This window comes from Nyctibius grandis, chromosome 4, assembly GCF_013368605.1.
Source record: "Nyctibius grandis isolate bNycGra1 chromosome 4, bNycGra1.pri, whole genome shotgun sequence".
Lineage (NCBI taxonomy): Eukaryota > Metazoa > Chordata > Aves > Nyctibiiformes > Nyctibiidae > Nyctibius > Nyctibius grandis.
In genome coordinates this window covers 54,235,178-54,257,624 of record NC_090661.1, presented here as the reverse complement: position 1 = coordinate 54,257,624, position 22,447 = coordinate 54,235,178, and the positions used below count along the sequence as shown (strand labels likewise).

The window sequence follows — 22,447 nt, the reverse complement described above, 5'->3', positions numbered from 1 at the left end:
AGAAAGATTTGAGTTGCTATAAACACTATATTTCCTGAACAATTTGTTATTCTCTATTATTTCAAGCTCTGCTGTAGATGATGTCTTTTTTAGATCACGGCTTCTCAAAATAAAAGTTAGGTACAATCTTTTTGCATTAGTTTTAAGAACAAAAATATAAAAATTTACTCTTCCTAAATATTGCAGGTTGCGCATCAACATCATTATCCTCAATGTATTTTTAGGTTTTTGAGCTATCATCACCTCATCACAGCACTTACTTATCACTTTCCTGATTTGCATGTTCTAGAGAGAGTCTCAGAAACTGAGAAGGTTGAGATTTTGTAAATCTCAAGTGTTATGAAATATCTTCCCTCTGCCCCTCCAAGGAGGATTCCAACACAGATCTTCAAGAAAATGAAGTCTGAAACTATGAAATATAGAATGGACCAAAAGCAACTCTTCTTTTTTTCTGATTTGCAGTAATTCTTTCACATTTGCTCTATGGTATTTCTTTCACACCCCACTTCCAGAGGATTGTTTTTCCCTCACACCGGCTCCCTTCCAGACATTCCTCTTTCAACACTCCTTCCCCCATTAGTTCTGCAGAAAAACATTTGATTCCATAAAGAACATCTATTTTCCTAATGCATAAAACAATGTCAGAAGAGGAATGAAAAAAATAATGTTTAAGTTTTGGATCAACAACCTAAATAAAATAAAGAAAAAATTAGAACCAAAAGACTCCATAGTTGCTTTCTTTGAAGTGGCAAGCAGAATGTGGGACTGATACAATCTCAAATACAGTCATGCCACAAAAATGTTAAAATAAAGCTTTGGAACATAGCAGTGTTCAAATGACTCAGAGTTACTCAAATTAGTTTGCTCCATATATAATACACCTACTTTACTTCTGAAGTCACACCTTACCTTTGATTCCGTACTGTTCTGGTGGCAGGTCATAAGGTACAGGAAAATACATTGCTGAATCATTACTTTGTGAAAGTGTTTTCCCTCTCACATGAAAATAACCTTTGTCCAATCCCTATGAAGGAAGGGAAACACACAGAAAAAAGACTTATTGGTTTTGGGTGAAAAAGACAAGCCTAATCCACAATAAAACCTTTCTCATCAAGTTTTACTTTAATAAACAAAATGTTTTGCCTCCATTGCTGAGATTAGATACTTTGTAAAACACCTTCCTGTCTTATGAACTCAGCTTCTCTTATTATTACTATTTCAGGCGCTTCTCTTTCTTCTACATTCATTGGCTTAGCCCTACAGGTGGGTTCACACGGGATATACTCTACCTTCTCAGTGCCTTAAATGTATACCAATCTATTTCCATGTTCACTAGGTAAACACGCTTGTGGCCTTGCCTGTGTGAGCAATTCTATCCAAATTGCCTAAGGCCTTTACTAGTACCATATGGGCAGCATATCTCAATACAACAAGATGTTGCTGCTTTTGCATAAACGCTTATGGACATTGGAATCATATTTTAATTATTAAACAAAATATTAACACCTTTAGTGTTTAATATTTAACTAAAGGGAAAAGCTTTAAACATTTTCTCTTTGCTGTTTAGTTTCATTCTGACCATATTAGATGTTCACTGTGTTTCATGAACTGAATTAAAATTCAACTTGTGATACAGAAGCAAGTCTTCAAACCTGTGCTTTTCAGATATCTTGGGTAACACCATCCATGTACACGAAAAAAATTTAATGAAGATTTGAAACTGCTTGTATAAAAGTTTCAAAGACTACACTCATATTAGAATGACACTGGATTTCAAACAAGGCTAAGGACTACCAAAAAAAAAAGCTATAATACAATACAGTACACAGGCAGATAGATTTAAAGCGATGCAAGTAACTTTGGCAGATGAATCTGCTTAGCCACTTCTCCAGAGAAACTAGATCTCATTCATCAATTCTAATGAGTTATACAAAAGCAAATCTCTAATACTTAGATTTCCAATAGCTTATTGACAATCAAATACAATTTGATTAGAATAGACTAAAAGTATAAAGGCTATCAAACTTTTATTATTTATTTCTAGGACATTACTGAACAAGTGTATTTTTCTTTCTAAAATCACAGAATCATAAAATAGTTTAGGCTGGAAGGGACATTTAAAGGTCATCTAGTCCAACCCCCCTGCAGTGAGCAGAGACATCTTCAACTAGATCAGATTGCTCAGAGCCCCATCCAACTTGACCTTGAATGTTTCCAGGGATGGGGCATCTACCAGCTCTCTGGGCAACCTGTGCCAGTGTTTCACCACCCCCATCACAAAAAATTTCTTCCTTATATCTAGTCTAAATCTACCCTTTTTTAGTTTAAAACCATTACCCCTTGTCCTATCACTACAGTCCCTGCTAAAAGCTTTGTCCCCATCTTTCTTGCAAGACCCTTTTAAGTACTGAAAGGCCACAATGAGATCTCCCCAGAGTCTTCTCTTCTCCAGGCTGAACAACCCCAACTCTCTCAGCCTTTCCTCGTAAGAGAGGTGCTCCATCCCTCTGATTATTTTTGTGGCCCTCCTTTGGACCTGTTCCAACAGGTCCATGTCTCTCTTGTGCTGAACGAAGCACTGCAGGTGGGGTCTGACCAGAGCGGAGTCGGGGGGCAGAATCACCTCCCTCGACCTGCTGGCCATGCTGCTTTTGATGCACCCCAGGGTATGGTCAGTGTTCTGGTCTGTGAGCGCACATTGCCAGCTCATGTCCAAATATTAACTTATACTTTATCCAAGCTGTAGGATCCATCAGTCCAAGTTCTACTAGATTACTGTATTGTAATAGTACAAGCAAGCTTCTTAATTACCACTAAATAATCCCATTTTATTCAAACCTACACGCTGGCTGAATTGATAGCCCCATCTATAGACAGTACTTTTACAATACTGTAAGTTCTTCTTTACTGAAGTTTTACTTCACCAAATGTTAGCGTTGTAAGTTGGAGGAAGCAACATTCATATGACCACACAAAGCATGGGATATAAAGCAGCCTTACATCTTTTTCTTTGATATTCAAGAAGCACCATAACAGAGAAAAGGGAGAGGTGCCAAAGACAATGTCAAGCTGTATTACAGCAGTTCGAGCAAGTCAGTCCAAGAAACTCCTTTAGAATATAGATGCTTCTTTTGTCTCATGACCCAAAGTAACACGAAACTACTAGTTACGATGTAAGAAACACTGTGTATTATTTCAAGGACAAGGTAAAAGCCACTGCATTTTAAATGAAAGAATAGGGGAAACAAACAAACAAGGTCCATGCTAAAGGACTGTGTGAATGAAAATCCATTTTAAACTTCCCCTTCTTATACAAGTCAGTGGAATTTTGATAAAACTTTATTAAAACCAGGCTACAGCCTTTTCTAAAGCTCAGCATTTAACAAGCAGTATCTTCAAAACAAACCAATGCAAAGATATAAGGTTATTTTTTAAAAGCTCATAAATATCTAAGGGTTTGAAACTGACTGAATTGAAAAATACAAAATTCAGAATTACTTAGAAAAAAATGCAACAATCAAGTTGTACAGCTTTACTTCCAATGAACTTGAATCACGGAGGGACTGATAGAAGTTTCATGTAAAAATGCAAATAAACATACTTATGTCTGTAGTGGAAAGAACATGAAATATGCCAGGGATGCTGCAGCTCACAAAGAACAGGAACTGTGTAAGTGGTGGTAAGAGCTTTTTTCACAACTTGTAGTAGTCAGGCTTCAGTTGGTGTAGGGTCTGGGTGGTGTGCAGTCCTAGATACAACTCATAAGGTGACATTTAAATTGAAGAAAAAAAAAAAAAAAGGCTTGGATGAGGTTTGATTGCTCCGAATGCCTGTGAGATTTTCTCTTGTCTTCTACATGCAGCTATGAGAGAAATGTGGAATGGCAGAGAAGGCTCCTCTGCTGTATCATGCATTAGTTCTTATTCTACAATGAATTTCATATGCATGCCTGATCAAGAGCACCAAAGTTACACAGCTGTTGCCTGGCATCACCCGAGTTTGAAATTTGTATAACCATTGCTATCAAAGCACATAGCATAGAACACCACCTGCTTAGGCCTCTACGTACATACATAGCAATCACAGTTTAATTAAAGTATCAACAACTATGCCACATGTATTCCACTGAAGTTCATAGCAGTGGGTGCTTTTCACACAACATGGAAAAAAAAAAGCACGCCTTGTAGGACATTTTACATCTCATTTTCTTTTCTGCTATCCACCTTTTTTTTAGCCGAGTAATGTTTTTGTTTTTACTTCATTTTTCTACCCTCTGTGCTCTGTTATTACTTCAATGTGTTTCTTTTCAGGCATTTTGCTTACTTTTCTTGTTCTACACCTTTGCTTTCCTCTTCCGTGTTCTTCATCAGTCACCAGTTATATTTTCCTCCCCTCTGAGAGACTTATTTCTTCTCTGATGCTGTCGTCCAACCCCACTGGACTCCATCAGTTGATCCCCCCATTGTTTTATTTGTCTGTCAGAATTTAACCTCTAGAAATCTTCCATTCAGGAAATACTCATCTAAGAAAAGATATTTAGTCTTCCTCAAAACATGCTGGAGTAAGAGTCCAGGTTATGGAATACATTCTTTTAACAAGGCTCTCTGAGGAGATTCACATGCTTTTAAAAATAACTCTCACATGTCTATCTTCACACAGAAATTGAAATAAGTCACACTGTTTTGAGCATTTCCTGGATGTTGACAGCTCTCATTGCTGTTCCCCCCCCAAAAAAAAAAAAAAACAAAACCCAGCAGGATCTTGCCTAAAAAAATTCTGCCTGCCTTGTAAATATTCCTCAGTCATGTTCTGTTCTTCCAGAATTTTTCCCTCTGCAGCTATATTTTGTTCTTTGACTGCTGCTCACAGTAATACATTTTGAAATTTTAAGAGATACATTTCTCAGTTGGGAAAGCATTTTTTTTTGTACTTATGAAACTTTATATGCGGTTGTGGGTTCTACTAGTGTCGTAGCATCATACAATGTAAAAGTAGGCATTGGGAGGAAGAATGGGGAAAGGAAGTAGAACAGCTTTTAAAATTCTGCTTTCCTTCCCTTTTTTGCACCAAACACAAGGCAGATTACAGACTATGAAAAAGCTTTACACAAGATAGAGGTAAGAATTGCTATCCATACTTGAGTGGGAATTAACACTGGTATCGCTACAGTATTTTGATACTTCGGTAGTAACTCCTACAGGAGACAGCCGATTATTCCACTGCATGATTATGGGACTATGCTTTCCCAATGCCAGTAAACAGAAAAAAGCCCGCTCTTTGGCAAAACTACCTAAAAACTCGCTAGTTTGGGCAGTAAAGAATTAAGGATGCACACCAACTTTACAGTGACCATGCTCCCCTGGCCAGGAGAACACACAATGAAATGCTTCCTCAACATTGAGGCACATTTATTCAAAACAGCTTCACTCAACTGTATCAGAACATTTCTTTGTAAGAAGCCCACAGTGACAAATTCAGGTATCCAAACCCAAAGTTCCTCGGCTTGGAAAACATGTCTCTGGGTGTCTTTACCACTGGAGTTTGGAAACCTTGTGGCAGTTCTGCGAACACTAAAGCAAGGTTTAACATCCTAAAGTCCACATATAAAATCTTGGTTTACCTACATTGTATTTATTTTCCCACCCCAATTTCATTTCATACAGGATAGAAGACTGAATCTGAAACTAGAGAAATCAAAGAAGAAAGTGGTACTACATTACTTTGGAAGCTAATGTTACAGTCAAAGAGCTTAACCTCCTTTATTTTGGTTCTGTTCTAAGCTGAGCTATGACTGAAGGTGCTTGGTTCAGCTGTTTGAACTCAGCAAAAATTTAAGCAGTTCAGTTCTGATGATCACACGCACAGAATGGGTGGCTGCTCTCTAATCCAGATTCACCTCATACACCCATCCCCACAGGCAACTATAAAAGAGTATTTTACTCATTACCAGTGAGCATTCACCATCAAATACAGCATTTCAGAATCTGAAATAGTATTGTTAGCTGTCTGCAACTGATTTTCTAGATATAATTGTAGCATCTGATAGCACTAGGTAGGCAATCATGGGTAAATTCTCAGTTTAATAACAACTACTATATTTCTCTGAGTTTGTATTTTCAAAAGCTGGCTGTCTACTACCATATTCTTCAACAGACCTTTCAGAAGATTTAAGTGTTCCACAAACTTTTATACTATTTTACAGGTCAAGCTCAGTTTATCTTACAACCTTAGAAGACACAGAAGCTGTAAGGAAGAACTATTTATTTAAAAAGCTTTCCATTAGACACTTCCAAGATTTTTCAAAGAAAATTACTGCAACATGCTTCCCAGAACTCCATACTGTTAGGTGATGGGGTTCTCTCAACATGTTTTACATGTTAAATATTTATTCCAGCCTCTGGAAAGGAATCCCCAGCAGCTGAAAGAGCAAGCTGAACACAAGTGAGAGTGAAGATGTAGGAGGTGAGAAATAGAAAGGGAAATGCAGTTCAAACACAGGACACAATCTTTTTTATAAACATTAGTTTTTTAATCAAGAGAAGCTTGTGATCCAATATCAGCATCAGCTGATTTTTCCGTAAACACTAAAATTGTAAATTATGACAGCTGCTGCTATGTTGTGAACAACCATTCAACATATTTCTGAGAGTCTGCATTAGCACACCAAGCCAAGACCCAACCTCAAAGCATAAGTTCTGGAAGCATTTTAAAAACCAGACAAAAACTGGCAGTCAACAGATGGCAAGTGAAGAATGATCCACTTCCAAATTTGTATTCATGAGAAAATAGAAGGCACAAACCACAGAGCTAGTGGAGTTTCTAAGATTAGGAATATGAAGCATGTACAACAGAGGTCCACCAGGGTAGCGTGGCCAAGTGGTCTAAGGTGCTGGATTAAGGCTCCAGTCTCTTTGGAAGCGTGGGTTCAAATCCCACCACTGCCACGAATGTTTTAATGGTTGGACTTGATGATCTTAAAGGTCTTTCCAACCTAAACGATTCTATAGTTCTCAGTCTTTAACTTCTACCAGAATAAGTGTTATTAACTTTGTGACCAAACTGCATGAAACAACCTGAAGAAACAGAACTATCAGAAGAAACTGGCAGTATTAAATCACCATTCCAATAGCCAGACTGTACTTGTACTGAAGTCTCTCGATGCCGAGGAATGCTCAGTTACATTGCAAAGCACTTCATGTAGTTTGTATTCTGTGTATTTTTAATTGCAAACAAACTTTAAAAAATTCAGTTTCTAAAAATGTTAGTCTATTCCTAGTTCTCCATTATGTTCACCTAATACTACTCTGCCACATGGTACATTAAAGCCACACTGAACCAAAAGTCTCAACAACCAAAGTTATCAAAGAAGCACTTTTTATGCAGAGTTAACAGCAAGGCACACACATACGAGATTCACAAGCTAAGCATTGCAACTCGAATATCAGATGACTGCAGGTACATAAGGCAAGTGCTAATATTTGTCTCTCTACCTCCTTGTTATCGGTCACTGTCTCTGCAGGCACTTCCCAATGAACAAAGGGGAGACAGCTGCAGCTGCAGTCCCTCTCCCCACTTTGCTCCCATATACACCATATCATGTGACTACTGACAGGTGACTTGTTTTTTTCTGGTTGCCAGTCTTCACAATTAAGTATCAATATTCAGGAAACTGGGAGGAAAAGAACTAAGTATTTTCTTCCAAATTATGTATTAAATGTTAAATATTCTTACAAGTTTTAGATGAGCTTCCATTAAGTTGTGTTCTGTGAGGACTGAAACCTAAACACAAGACTATCTCATGCACACTGGCAGATTTTAGTACAGCCACCTGTACAGGAGCACATATTTGTGTGCTTTCTATAATTAGAAGAGTTGTGAGAGCTGTAGAGAAAGCACTGTACTCACCCAAAGCCTCTTTATATTACATACATTTTAATTATGCTATTTGACAAAAATCAAAACTAAACTATCATGATATATTAGAATGTTTCTCATGTGTACACATTTCTGTCAGTTCCGAATGAAAAACAAAACAATCAGAGGCTAACCTATTACATATCACTCTGTAAAAAATACAGCAGGCCAGATCGAGTGGGTGAGGAAAACCTTGAGAACATCATTGTGTCACAGATTTATATCTGGATCTGTTTCTCCAAATTTATACCTCCAACTCACATCTACCTTTATCCCTCCACTCACTACCCTCCCCATCCAAATGACAGAGACTTTAAAAAAATACAGAAAAGCAGTAAGAATGATCAAACAATCTCCACCCTAGGAGCAACTGAGCAGGCTAAGGACTCTTCAGCCTAGAAACAGATAAAGGTCTACAGAAAAAAGTATAGAAAAGGTGAATAGGGATCACATGGTTATTGCGTCTTTCAATGCAAGAAGGGAAAACCATCAAATTAATCTGATTTTCAGAACACTGGGCTTCATGTGACACTGTTAAGTTGTGGAACTCAGCCAGAGCAGGTTGTGAATGCTACAAGCTTATAGGCATTTAAGAGAAGACAAGAGATGGTCACAGAAGAGCCTATAGCCTCTAAGTCAAGAAATCTTCAGGGATAAACTACTACAGACATGCCTGCCCATTAAACTTTTCCATAAGTGTCTGCTTTTGACCACTGAGAGTTTTGAGATGTGCCTTTGATATGACAAAGTAAAGCCTTCTACTACCCCAACAGTGGCTACTTTAGCGTAACCAGTGTGACAAAAAGGGAAAGATCTTTGGGCTTGGCTCTACCATTTATAGCGCCCAATACATTTTCCTCAGCCAGGCCCTAACCATTTATGCATATTTTCATCCAAAACTTCACTGATCAGCTTTCTCCACAGGCTCTGGTTCCAAAACAAGGCCAAAAGAAGGTTATCTCAATGTGATCCTATACTCACTTCCCTTCTTTCTGCCCCCCTGAACTTGCCCTTCCAACTTCTTCCTTGCATTAGCACTCACCTGATCATGTAGAGCTTGGAACAATGCTTTGAAAAGTTGTGCAATTTGGTTTTGGCCAGTCTGAGTTGGTTTAAAGCACAGCTGAGCAGCAGTGCCAGTACAACTAAGGGAGTGAAGACAGCCATGGGCAGGCTACAATCATGGTAGGGACAACTGATGATGTAGTTCCTCATGTTAAGCTAATCTATTGCTTCGACATGTTTGAGATAAGCCAGACTCCAACCTACCTTATCAGGTGGTTAATTCTCTATTAGATTGATCTGCTGAGTCAGCCAGGTACAGCAACCTCCTTGTCACCAGAACGTGATCTTGAGTTGCAGCAAAGCTTCACCATATATTATTCTTCCTAGGCTGAGGAGCTAAGCCTGCAGCAGTTGTAGGTTTAAAGAAGAGAGGCCTTGAACATCAAACAAAAATGACCGCCACAGTCCCAAGATTGTCAGCATCCCTTCTACAAATCTGAACTCATCCTACAACTACTCAGTGAGATAAAGATCTTGGTCAGGTTTGTATGAGTAACTTTTGTTGTTTTGATCTACTGTATGTATAGAAATTGGATTAATTTACTCTAATGAGTAACTAACTACAATTCCTGCTGAGGGCTCCTTTTTTACCCAATATAGTTTTAAGATTTCCATAAACTTTGATGACAAAGGATAGTCCAATAGACAAAATTCTCATCTCTAAACGGTAACGACACCTTTCAAATGAATGATTTTTGACAGATTGAGATCCCAAGGGTCAGATCCTATCACTGGAAAATCTACTGCAGAGTATCATTAGACTGAAACACAGCCTTAGAGTAAGTTATCTCAAGTTATGGATGCTAAATTAAATCTCATTTAAAGATATTTGGAACCATCTTCTCAAGATGCTGACTCCTAAAGCTGCATAAAGGAAAAACTTTGCCAAAAGCACAGGTGTCTACTAAAACATGACAAATGCATTTCGTTAATGAAAGACATGTCACTATAATGACAGCAGCTTGTACAGATATGCCTGAGGAAGCGTTAAACTAATGTGGACACTGCTAGCACAGTAATCATAATATGATACCTACCATGACTCTGTGTTAGCTCCAGTTCTTGGACTGTTTTGCCAACTTGTACTGAACTCTACTGCTATAACCATCAACTGGCAATTCTTAAGAAAGGAAGATCTTGTGTGCATTAAGCTATTTTTGTTTTTTTCAGATATAAGATTGCATTACGCACACATCATAAGGATAAATTTACGCTGCAATAAAAAACATCAGCCACGCAAATCCTAGATGCCTACTGTTAAATCTGTTTTCAGCAGTACTTATTCACTTGTTGGTAGTGACTCATCTTCCTGATATGTATGTTGCTGCACTCTCTGAAAAGCCATTGGGCTCCCAAACAACCCCACTCCACAGCCCACCCCCCCACCCCGCAATACAGCTTACTTACATTTCTATAACCATGTCAGGGGTACAAGTGAAAGTTCAGTTTTGAAAATACTAGCCCCTAGCTTTTGCATTTGACACTGACTATGTTGAACATAAGTTGTGTTTATTTTCAACTTTAAAAAGAAATCAGAAAGCAGCACAGAAACTGTATTTTTCATAACAATTTTTTCTTATTAAGAGAGAAGGTGGACACTCCCAAGATGAAAACTAGAACTTAATTATTGCTGTAAGGTTGACAGTTATACAGGTGCTGGATAAGGCAGCACAATAACACTGTTACAGTCTTAAAGCCTGAAATCTTTTTCTAGGGGACAGTCACAACAATCAAAGAGCAGGGAGCTGTGGAGTAGATTGGCAGCAGACAAATCCTACTTCTCTAATTAATCTGTATTACCTTGCAGGCATACTATACAAGATTACAGTTCATGCTCCCAGTGTATGAAAAGTATTAATACTCCCTCGTTTTTGCTACTACAAACACAAACCCCAAAATAAACATTTTTCATCCCCTTAGTTAATGGCCAAATTTTCAGCAGTGATTCTTCTGCACTGCAGGAAGTTTTCACACTGCTTGTTGCTTCAACTAATGTCAAAATAACACAGAGCTATATAGCAATAGGTGAATTTGATCTTTTCCTGAACAAAGTGGGGATTGGAATAGCAACACCCTGACTGCCTTTTCCAAAAGGCTGACCAAAACGAAAAACCAGAATGCCAGAAGTCAAGGACTCTTACACATTTAAAAACCAAGTGTTCTCTGGGGTTCATTTCATAAAGAAATTCAGAGTGTGCATATGAATGTAGAATGCATGAAAAATTGCTGAAAAGCCTTTAAAATTCAGAGCAATGCAGCCCCCCTCCCACCCCAAGCAGAATTATCTCTGGTCCCTAAACAGAGGTTTGGCAAAGAGAGGAGAGAAGAGGGCAAATTTTTGCAGTGTTTCAGTGAAACCTTTCCTCCCATGAGAGAAGATCCAACCAATGTCTTCTTTGCCTCTCACCCTGATGACCACAAAGCTTGAGCTTCATTAGGAACTGTTTACACAAGAGTATTTACCAAAACCGTTCTTTCAGTTGTCATTAGTAGTAGAGTACTCATATTGGATTTATAGCAGAATCTACCTCTCAATTTCCTTGTGTAAACAGGCCTGCAGGCTCCTGCTAAAGGCTGGAACAGGTGCTTACTAAGTAGCCAATCTGGTTTTAATCATCACTAAACTTAGCTTAGACACTGCATTTAAATTCTGGTTACTTTGATGCAACACAAGAATAAATATACACTTCCATTTTTAAAAATTCTTAATCTCTTAAATGGCTAAGTGGATTTTATTCCAACTGGTAAGACTGGACTGCGAGCAGAAACAAAAACATTGATAAATTTTGTCTAAATAAACACTCAGAATGATTAAAAAGTCATTAATAGCAAAAAGGTGTAACTAGTTTGCAAAGAAAGGATTTAACTTCAGATTGATGAAATTTTCTAAGGTGCCAGTCCTTCAGAATCTTTCATATTTCTGATAAATAAATTAAAGGCTCCTGAATAAATAATTCTGTTCATCCAAATGAACTCTGACTTTAGAATGAAACTGAGTTAGTTATAGAAAAAAATCACAAGAATAAGATCAAAGGCATTAAGACTTAGAATTTTAGGCCTGGGGCAGAAAATGCAAGATCTTTTTACATATGTTTTTGCACTCTGAAAAAATGTTCTGGTGATCCCCCCTCCCCTCCTCCACATGCAAGAAATCCTGTGTAGAATTCAAGGTTCAGGATGGAATGCAAGCCAAACCTTCTCACAGGGGTTTTTTTGGCTTGTTGTTGTTGTTTTGTTTTAAAGTGAAAATTTTGCAGATTGCTCAGATCTGAAACAGGTATGGTCACTCTTGGTAAAAAGACTTACTCAGTTATTCCTGATTTTCTACCCACTTGAAGTATGTTTTCCAAAACTAGCAATGCATGGAAAAGCCAGAGTCAGAACAGGAATATTCAAATTATGTAAAAAGACTGTGCAATCTGGTGATCAGTTATGTTCATACAAAAAACTTTATCCCCTAAATACAATCATACCAGTACCATATGCCAATTCTTCGCTTGGCAGCATCTGAAGATAACAGTAGCCAACTTCTTATAACATTGTATTATCCCTTGAGGTCAGCTGCTATTAAAAGTCAATCTTTTTGCACAATTTTTTTTGCCCAACACTGTCATTCTGTCATTAATGGTTGTTTATGCAAGTGACATTTGCTCTTTTTTTTTTTTTTTTTTTAAAAAAGAGTGCACTGATATCAAAACCAATGCTGCCTACTATAGGAAGTTGTAGGATTTTTCTTGTTTCAGTCTCTGATCAGTGCATTTTCTCTAGAAGTCTTCTTCCACATAAACCATGCTGGAGAATGATGTCTGATATTGTCTCTAAGTTTCACAGTATCAGAGACCACTCTATTCTGTAAACTCCTTAATACATGTCAAGAGTGAGATACAGAACTATCAGCTGCTTCAGCTACAGCCAGAAACCATCAGTCTTCAATATTCATTTGGGAGTACATTACTAGACAACAAAAATGATGACACATTACGTGAACATCCGTGAACATTATCTACGAAAGATGTATTCTTCATCAGAAAAATATTTCTAAGGACTTTTATCAGAGAAACTTGGAATTTCTTCCCTAGAAAAGAAGAAATTTCACAGAGGAAGGAGTTTGATTGGTTTCTGATCATAGACTAACTGCTATTGATAACATTTTAGTACCAACAGGTTCACCAGAGAGAAGGAGGAATCAACAACAGGAACAAGAAACTCTCTTCTCCCCACTATCAGGTAGTAGATCTAAATAAGACAAAAAACAATCTAAACAAAAAAGGGAAGCTTTTTTCTTAAATACAATGCACAATTAAGTCACAGGACTCAGTATCATAGGATTCTGTAGGGGGCTAAAAACCAACAAGAGTAGTTCAATAAGGAACTTTATGTGTTAAGAGAATAAGCTGAGTTGTGGCTACTAACCATCATGGTCTGGATACAATTTTCATTCTGGAAAGCCTTCAAAATAAATCACAGGGAACATATACTAAAGAGATATCACATACATACTGTTTATTGTGCTAATCCCCACAGCATCTGCTACAACTGCACTAAGACTAGACTACAAGCTAGATGGACCTTAGTTACCACGAAAACATTTAATGTCTCCCAATCCTCTGCTCCACACACTAGAGTAATAGTTACTTTGAGTCAAACTTGCTTTGTACATACTGAGACTGCTGTCACATAGGTTTGGAAGATACAATCCTTCAGCTTTTAATGAAGGTCTTTTAATTAAGGCTTTTCAATTAAGCCTTTTATGAAGACATTCTTAGATTTGTATCAGAGATTTCAGAAGACGCGTTTGAACTTGTTCTCAAAGTAGAAAGTTTGAGAAGAGACAGTCACATGGCTTTGCAAATACATTTCAGGGAAAGAGCAAGAACAGCAATCAGTGCAACATTAGGAATTGTTTTTCAAGTTACAACCTGTACGCATTACTTCAATGTGAATATGCACTCACAGCCTAGTTTTAAGAAGCATGAAAGAAGAGATTTGATCATACTTTCCAGCAACATTTAGTATATGTTACAATTTTAAAATTCTATTGCCTTTCAGTAACATGACAAAAGTCACACCAATACCAAATCCGTACTTGCTGTGCAGGAAAACGGACTGTTTCTTTTTTAAAGAATACCTTATGTAAACTCCACTTGCTATTAGCTTTCTAACCTGGAGACACAGAACCTAGTAAGTAGATTATTCAGTCACATTTGTATTCATCAGTATTTGAAGATTCTCAGCATATCCCAGAATTTGTATTTGAACTATGAACTTACAAATGCTGAAGGCAAGAAAAGGACTCCAAGTTCATAAGAACGGATCATCAGTTGGGTACCATTTTTCTCCAGAGCTCCCCAAGCTGCTTTAGATAGATTGGCACTGCAAAGAGAAACAAAGCATTTCAGTGAGGCATAATCTTCACAGCAGACAATGTACCACAGCTGTAGCAATGCACTTCTAGCCAGAGAACTTCAATCAGAACAGTCTTTTCCTAAGAAGTGATTTGGGTGTTAATCCTTACTGCTATTTTTACAGCACAGTGGGAGTAGCAGAGACAATATATAGAAGAGTATTCATACAACGCACGTGGATAAGTATACAAGCGTACTTGTGTCATACAGTTCTACAAGACAAATTCAGCTTTTTGAATCTTCTCTGCACATTTCAGAAAGGAATTTGGTATTGGTAAACAGCTTCAATTTGAAGACTTAGGAAGATTAAATGCTAGCTCAATTATGACTAGTTACATCAGAATACATTTAGTTCAGAGCATTTTTGCAAGTGCTAAACAATATCTTTTGCTCCTGATATTTTGTTCTTAGATATATTTATGAAAACAAGTATTTATCGAAGAGGCATTTTTGGTTTAATGTGCTGTTCAACATCATGTTGTAGGTCATCCTTCATCAGTTTCTGCTATGAAGTAGATCAAGTTGGGAATCAAAAAATAAATGCAATTCTGTTGTCAAAACCTACTTCTACAGCCAAATACAAAGCTTAAACATTACATTTTAACTGACAGACATACTGGATGCTTTTTGATAGTAGCAAATGGTGGAATAGAAGAAATGTAAGAAAAAAATAAAAGCAACCATGAATTTCTGTATTAGGTGGACTCAGCATTGCATTTGAATGACTTAAGTCCTTTAAAAAGCACTTTAATCACTACTACTATTGCAGGCAACAGTACCAGTGAGTAAGGAAATTTAAAGAGCCAGAATATAAAGAGGAAAAAAGATTAAAGTAACTAAGTATTTAATAAGAGTAAGGATACAAAGATCATGGTCTATAGCATATAGGGTTGCACAAAAATCAGTTTTGGCAAAACTGAAACGTATCTGTATTTTTCATTCACAATAAGACATTCTCCCCTCACATAAAGAAATTTCTTGCTCCCTCTTTTGGCTTCTTTAAAAAAAACAAACAATAGAAATACAAAGCTAGATGTCAAGCTAGACTGCTGAACAACTCAACCTGACAAAAGGTCAGATTCCAAATATTAGGTATCTACATGTTTTGTAATGATAAGGCAGCACAAGGATAAACTTAGGCTTAACCCATATCTATTCTGTTCAAACCAGCACATTCACGTACAGCATGTGTTAAAGAAACTCAAGCCAAGGTTTAAAAACACTTATCACTTCAGTTGATGCTGAACCACAAAATTGGCAGTTACAGCTCAGACAAGATTTTGCTGCGATTGCGAACAGTTCCTGACATAATCCTTTCAACAGGCAGCCCCAAAAGGGGCAATGCAATGAAGAAACATTAAATATGGACAAAAAGTCATATCACTGCTTAAAGTATTATAAGGATTATGTCAGTAACTCACCTGGGCCTGCAATTGACAAGAACTTTATATATGACTAAGTGAGAGGTGTATGGTTAGTTGTTTACCTTGTAACTAAGAACCATGCAATCTTCTGGAAGTCAGAAGAGGGTCTCATGTATGTCTTAATGTGAGGCATAGCATGACTTCGACCAGAGATTTCTGCTGACCATTTGCTAGAAAAAGAAGATGAATTCTTTTCATATACAGTTTTATTTTGAGGTCTAAAAAATACTCACCATACTACAGTGCCATGTTTTCAGTAATACTACCCTATACTTGTAACATTTAATACTTTTTCCCCCCTACAGAAAGGCTGAAAATACTTTATTTAACTGAATTTTTAATCCTGAAATCCAAAACACTGAATTCTGTTTTTGAAGAACAGACTTAAGATATGTGTGATACAGAAACAGCTAACTACACTTGTGTTCCCCTACAGAACTCTACACTTTAAATACAGATTGTAAGGCTATACCATAACTCAACTATTCTTGTTAATAGCTTTTATCTCACAACTGACAGTTTAGGCAAACATTATCTTTAAGGCACAAAAATAATTCGGCAGCGTAGGGGAAAGGGACCTGGGGGTCCTAGTGGACAGCAGGATGACCACGAGCCAGCAATGTGCCCTTGTGGCCAAGAAGGCCAATGGCACCCTGGGGTGTATTAGAAGGGGTGTGGTCAGCAGGTCAAGAGAGGTTCTCCTCCCCCTCTACTCTGCCCTGGTGAGGCCGCATCTGGAATATTGTGTCCAGTTCTGGGCCCCTCAGTTCAAGAAGGACAGGGAACTGCTAGAGAGAGTCCAGCGCAGAGCCGCGAAGATGATTAAGGGGGTGGAACATCTCCCTTATGAGGAGAGGCTGAGGGAGCTGGGTCTCTTTAGCTTAGAGAAGAGGAGACTGAGGGGTGACCTCATTAATGTTTATAAATATGTAAAGGGCAAGTGTCAAGAGGATGGAGCCAGGCTCTTCTCAGTGACATCCCTTGACAGGACAAGGGGCAACGGGTGCAAGCTGGAACACAGGAGGTTCCACATAAATATGAGGAAAAACTTCTTTACGGTGAGGGTGACCGAACACTGGACCAGGCTGCCCAGAGAGGTTGTGGAGTCTCCTTCTCTGGAGACATTCAAAACCCGCCTGGATGCGTTTCTGTGTGATATGATCTAGGTAATCCTGCTCTGGCAGGGGGATTGGATTAGATGATCTTTCGAGGTCCCTTCCAATCCCTAACATTCTGTGATTCTGTGAACTCCAGTAACAATGTAGAAATGAAAAACAGGAAAAATTGGAGAATTGGGAATTGAACACAGATTTTCTTTACATCTATCTCACTGCCTTATTCAAGGACAAACTTCTCCCCCCACTATTAACTGCAATAATTTGGAGATACTATCTCAGTCTACTGCCTTTTTGCCTCCTTATCATCTTTGACAGATGCAATTAAGTACTGTGTTTTAGCAAGACTACTACCACTTCTCTTGAATTTACATTCTACAGTAATCTAATTGCAAGGTAGTTTCAATTACAAGTGATTGAAACCAGTATGCCAGAAAGTTAAAATCAAAATGGGGAACATACACTTTGACCATACTTTCTTTAACAGGACAACACAAATATGTAAGGACAAAAAAGGGTAAGAAAGTGATTATATTCTTTAATCAGCTTTGGTTGTTTTGGGCTTTTGTTTGTTTGTGGTTTTGTTTTTTTTTGGGTTTTTTTTTGGGTTTTTTTTTGTGTAGTAATTTCCTCATTGAAAAACTCAGATGCTTTTAGTAAAAGCATTATTAGCAAAGAAGTATTTAAGAAATGTTTTCCCTTCAGCCTAAAAGTCAGCTTATCTCCAGACTGCATAATGGAATGATAAACCAAAAGAACTGGAAGGGGTTTCAGATGGGTACAATATCTCATTTAATCTATTCTTAATACAGCTAAATTTCAACTGCACCATAGAACTTTCCTGGCATATTTTAGCAAAAAAAAAAAGCAAAAACATTACAAAAAGCCTGAAGTAAAATATGAGTGCAGCGGCTTTGCACAGCAAGGATGAGATCATGTGTCAATATAACAATTTCAGGCTACTTAAACTTTTTACAAGTCAAATTGGCTTAACACATTTTAAGCTTCAAACTTTTAATCAGAATGCAGCTGGCAGAGGACGTGCACAGGACTGATCTCATGTTGCAATAAACTTCAGGCATATTCAGTCTCATCAGAGAAAAATATGGTAAGTTAAATGAAACTAGCTTTGAGAAATTTTATGGAGCAAAACCCCAGCTTGAAGTAGTTATTTTTTTTTTGACAGTTAGAGCTCATGGCACCACATAAACTAAAAGTTCAAGTGTGGGGTGAGGAAAAAGAGTTATGTGAGTAGGCAGTATCGCTTTTATATGTATTTAACCACTTGCAAAATTTCAGAACTGTTTTTTTTTTTAAATGTCTGACAAATATTTGTTTTACTCTGCAACGAATTTGAGTTCTGATATTTCTGGCACAAATGAGGTAAAGGAGCAGACACAGGCCCCTTTACAAATGGAGTTACTGAGACGGGGAAGCCAGATAATCCTAACATCCTGAAAATCAAGCAGTGCAGACACATTCAACCCATACACAGAGCCAGGAGTAACTGATTTTCTACACCACCACCTCTTTCATCATTTAGTTCTTCAAATAGTGAATAGGCTTTCCATTTCAAGATACTGGCAACAAGGCTTGAGCATAGTTAAAACAACTCACACCATTAGTCTCAAGCATTAGAGAACAGGAGGTCCTCTGAGTAAATGCTCTGTATCTTTCATCTTTTATGATGTTAGGGGAACACTGTAGTTCTTTGAACTGAGAAGAAAGATGATTATTCTTCAAAACTCTACAGGCCTAAAGAACACAAAGCTGTAATACAACTACAATTATGGACTTGTCAACAGCAAGTCAAACAAGCTCTGTCAAACCAATCTCTTCCATTCTTTGAAAATAAAAGTTTGACAAGGTAACTGCGCAAGCATAAGGCATATGGTATTAAAAGTCAATCAACTAAAATGAGCATTAAAATACAATGTTTTATGTACTGCTCAAGCTGATCAACTGTTTCAAAACCAGCAACTAACAGAAATCATTAAGCATTGCAAATGTCTCCTTATCAATGAGTAATACTGAAAGGAAAAAAACAGCAACCTTACCAGTGAGAAAACTGAGCAAATTGCACCATTTACACAGTAGCTAATCTACCAAAGCAGTCTAGTAATCATTTGCTATTATCAGAAAAGTGAAATCAATATTAAGTTTAGTCATCTTATTCTTTTGAGAAATTACTTTGAGAAATTTGAGAAACTACAATTCAGAACTGCATTACAGGTTAGTTAAATACACTCAACTGGCAGAAGAGAGAGAAAAGCAGCCCATAGACATCATAAAAATTGTATCCCTGGGACAGAGGTTCTGCCTCTTTGGGTGAGACTATAGGACACCATTTTCTAACTCCATTAATCTCTCCCTACTTGTAAAAGTAGTTTCTTTTTGGTTTTGTATTATTTTCCAGTGAGGTAAAGACAAATTCATCTAATCCTTCTGCCTCACAAAGCTTTGCATTATGGCAAGTCTTTAAAATAGCTCATCTTATACTTACCCCTATTGAAATAGGGCCTACCATTTTTTGTGTCTCAGGTTACCATGGATAAGAACCTGCTGTATGTCATCTGCTCTATGGTAACAGCTTACATGCAGGCTCTCCTCAGGGCCTAGTGTCTTACCCTTACTACAGGGTAAGAATCTGCATCTGGGTAGTCACTACAGAGCAATTATGCAGGGCCACTTGTCATCTGCAACCAATTTGACAGATGAATTTAAAACAGCCTTTTTGTTGCCAAAGCAGGACCCTAATATGGCCAGTAACACAGGTATGTGGGTGTTTTCTCATTAAACAGGAATAAAACAATGAATGGTCTCATTATCAAGTAATGTTCTGTGCACTAAATAAGAGACTAACCAAAAAAAGGTTATATTTTTCTTCCAACAAGATTCTCATGAGGTATATGCTTATAAAAACAGAATCACAGAATGGTTAGTGTTGGAAGGTACCTCTGGAGACCACCTAGTCCAACCCTCTGGCTAAAGCAGGTTCCCCTATAGCACGTTGCACAGGGTCACATCCAGGCGGGTTTTGAATATCTCCAGAGAAGGAGACTCCACAACCTCCCTGGGCAGCCTGTTCTCATGCTCTGTAATTAACCTGAATTAAGGCTGCACAAGCACCTCCAGTCTTATGTTCTCTTCACTTATTGAATCATGACTGAACAATCTTAAAGTCTTGGTGTTTGTAGCTTTCTTCTTTGCTGAACGTGCTCAGAGGGCACACTTCAAAGGCAGGAGAGACAAAGCCTCACATGCTTTCTGTTCCAATTCCATTCCTTGGACATCGACCAGCAAGGCTCACAGCAGCAATCATGTTCACTCCACAATGGAAGATGCTCTCTGCAACTAGCAATTGTGTTCTCAGCCCTCTGAATATATACACAAATTTACAAATGCTTACTTAGATATGGGTAAATATCTTACCAGTGCAACTTCCACCTGGAAGAGTTAAGAGTTTCCGGTGAAAGGAATGGGGAGCTGTGGTCTTGTAAGAGGTTACCAGATTCATATTTTTTTTTTTTTTATCTGTGCAAAACAACTTGTCCCATTGTTCTCAAAACACGCTTAAGTTTTTAAAGATTTAGCCTGAGGGAGACATCTGGCATAGAACGTGTCAGACTGTCAGAATTTGGCAATATTAGCAGTAAGTGAAAATAGAAGTTCTTAATTGAAAACGTCAGACACTTGTAACAAAAGATGGTATTACCACAAGGGACTGAGAACTGCACACAAATAAACAAAAAAAAAGCCCTCCTGACCCTATTGTGGCTCAGCTGAAATCCTGTTAATACCAAGGCACAAGTGGGAAAGTGAAATACAACTGTTTAAAAAAAAAAAGGGGGGGGGAAGCAGGAAGAGGAGTAACACTATTCCAGTTCAGAGAAGGAAAGCTTAAATAGAAGTTTACAGAATCTAAAATCTGCTAGTGTTCTCCATCAGCAACAGCATCCCATATCGTTTTTACAGGTAAATAGCATGCTTTTGACTATGTTTTAGAGATAACACCAGCAGACAAGGAACTAAAGGCTTTTATTTTAAAGAGCTTAAGAATATCATGCTTCTGACCACTTCCCCTTAATTTGCTTTTAACACTCAAACATTACAGCACTGTAAGTTTAAACATACAGTCTAAGAAAAAAAAACCAAAGAATTGAGCTCGACTTACTGAAAATATGAATGCAACCACAGCTGCTTCTGTGCTGTCTGTATACTGTATGGAAGCGAGCCACCAGCTTAAGGAAAAAAAACAGAACATGTAAATTTGTTTTTTGAAAGACATTCTAAAAGCAGCAAGCATCTTGCTGAATAAGTTATCCGTACTATCCTCACGACTTATTTTCAGAAAATGGTTAAATGCTCCAGTAGTATAAAATGGTATATAGGGTTTGTTTGGTTTTTTTTTTTTCATTCTTTTAATTTAGCAAGTTCCTAAACACTACATAGCAGATTTACACTAGGAAAAAGAGAAACAGTATACAGGCTATAGAATTAAGTCCTCTTAGAAGACAGATGTTTATGGGTAATTTTTTTATATGATACCACTTGATATCAACAGGTTAGAATCATTACCCATACAAGCTAGAAGGAATAAAACAAGCAGCTTTCGGGGGAAAAAAAGAAAAACAAACCACAAACCACCAAACAACATTATTTTAAAGAGCAAGAACTTCTCTGATGGAATTGTATTTGTATTGATTTGGTCTCTGCCTAATGCATGTTGTGATTTTTTGAAATGAATTTAACAAAGAAGAATCAGTCATGGCATACTGAGTTATATTAGTGTTGTGTATTAAAAACCATGATGCAAAACCTACTGCATTCAATCCATCCTAGAAGACACCATAAGGACCTGTTACAAAAGCTTTACTACTCTCAGGGATGCACTAACTGCAGGAGTCCACAGAGCTGTTCACTTGCACAAATACAGAGTTGTGTAATTCACCCAGTTACTTCACAATATGAAAGAAATGACAGTAAGAAGTCATTGCACAGATTGCATCTCTGACATTCAAGTGTATCAACTTTCCTAAACAGGTGCTGTAGACAACCAGATGTATTCCAAAAAGTCCTAACTTACTTGTGGGAACCACAGATACCTATAAACTCACTGGCTGCAGTTTCTACATATGTCCAAACACTGCTCAATTCAGAGGAAAGACAGAGCTGAAAGCACTCCCTATCCCTGTGTTCAAATTCCACCAATTGTTAGAAGAGCTCAACAGCTACTCTACTTCATACTACATAGGAGCATAGGTATCTAGTTTGGAACAGGAACATGTTTATGGATTCAGCAATGCCAAAGAACCACTGAATCATTGAAGCTGGACACACCCTCTGGAGATCATCTAGAATAAAACCCTGTTCAAAGCAGGGTCAAATGGAGCATGTTGCTCAGTACGGAGTTATCAGGTGTTGAGTATCTCCAAGAATGGAGACTCTGCAACCTCTCTGAGCAACCGATTCTATTTAAACATCAGAAAACATTTTTGCTGTAAGGGTACACTGAAAACTCCTG

The 22,447-nt window shown here is 37.7% G+C and overlaps 1 protein-coding gene and 1 non-coding gene across 3 annotated transcripts in view; one reads left to right on the top strand and one right to left on the bottom strand.

Moving 5' to 3' along the window:
* TDP1 (tyrosyl-DNA phosphodiesterase 1) overlaps positions 1–22,447 on the bottom strand; it is a 51,055-nt gene that overhangs the window by 11,046 nt on the left and 17,562 nt on the right. For both annotated transcript variants that reach the window (XM_068398749.1, XM_068398750.1), the window contains exons 12-15: positions 21,098–21,164; positions 15,871–15,978; positions 14,250–14,352; positions 910–1,024 (exon numbers count right to left, since the gene is read on the bottom strand). In XM_068398749.1, the coding sequence (XP_068254850.1) occupies positions 910–1,024; positions 14,250–14,352; positions 15,871–15,978; positions 21,098–21,164 (393 nt within the window). The remainder of the gene's footprint in view (positions 1–909; positions 1,025–14,249; positions 14,353–15,870; positions 15,979–21,097; positions 21,165–22,447) is intronic.
* On the top strand, positions 6,863–6,944 carry TRNAL-AAG (transfer RNA leucine (anticodon AAG)). Its single transcript has one exon. It is a non-coding gene; the product is annotated as a tRNA-Leu (tRNA).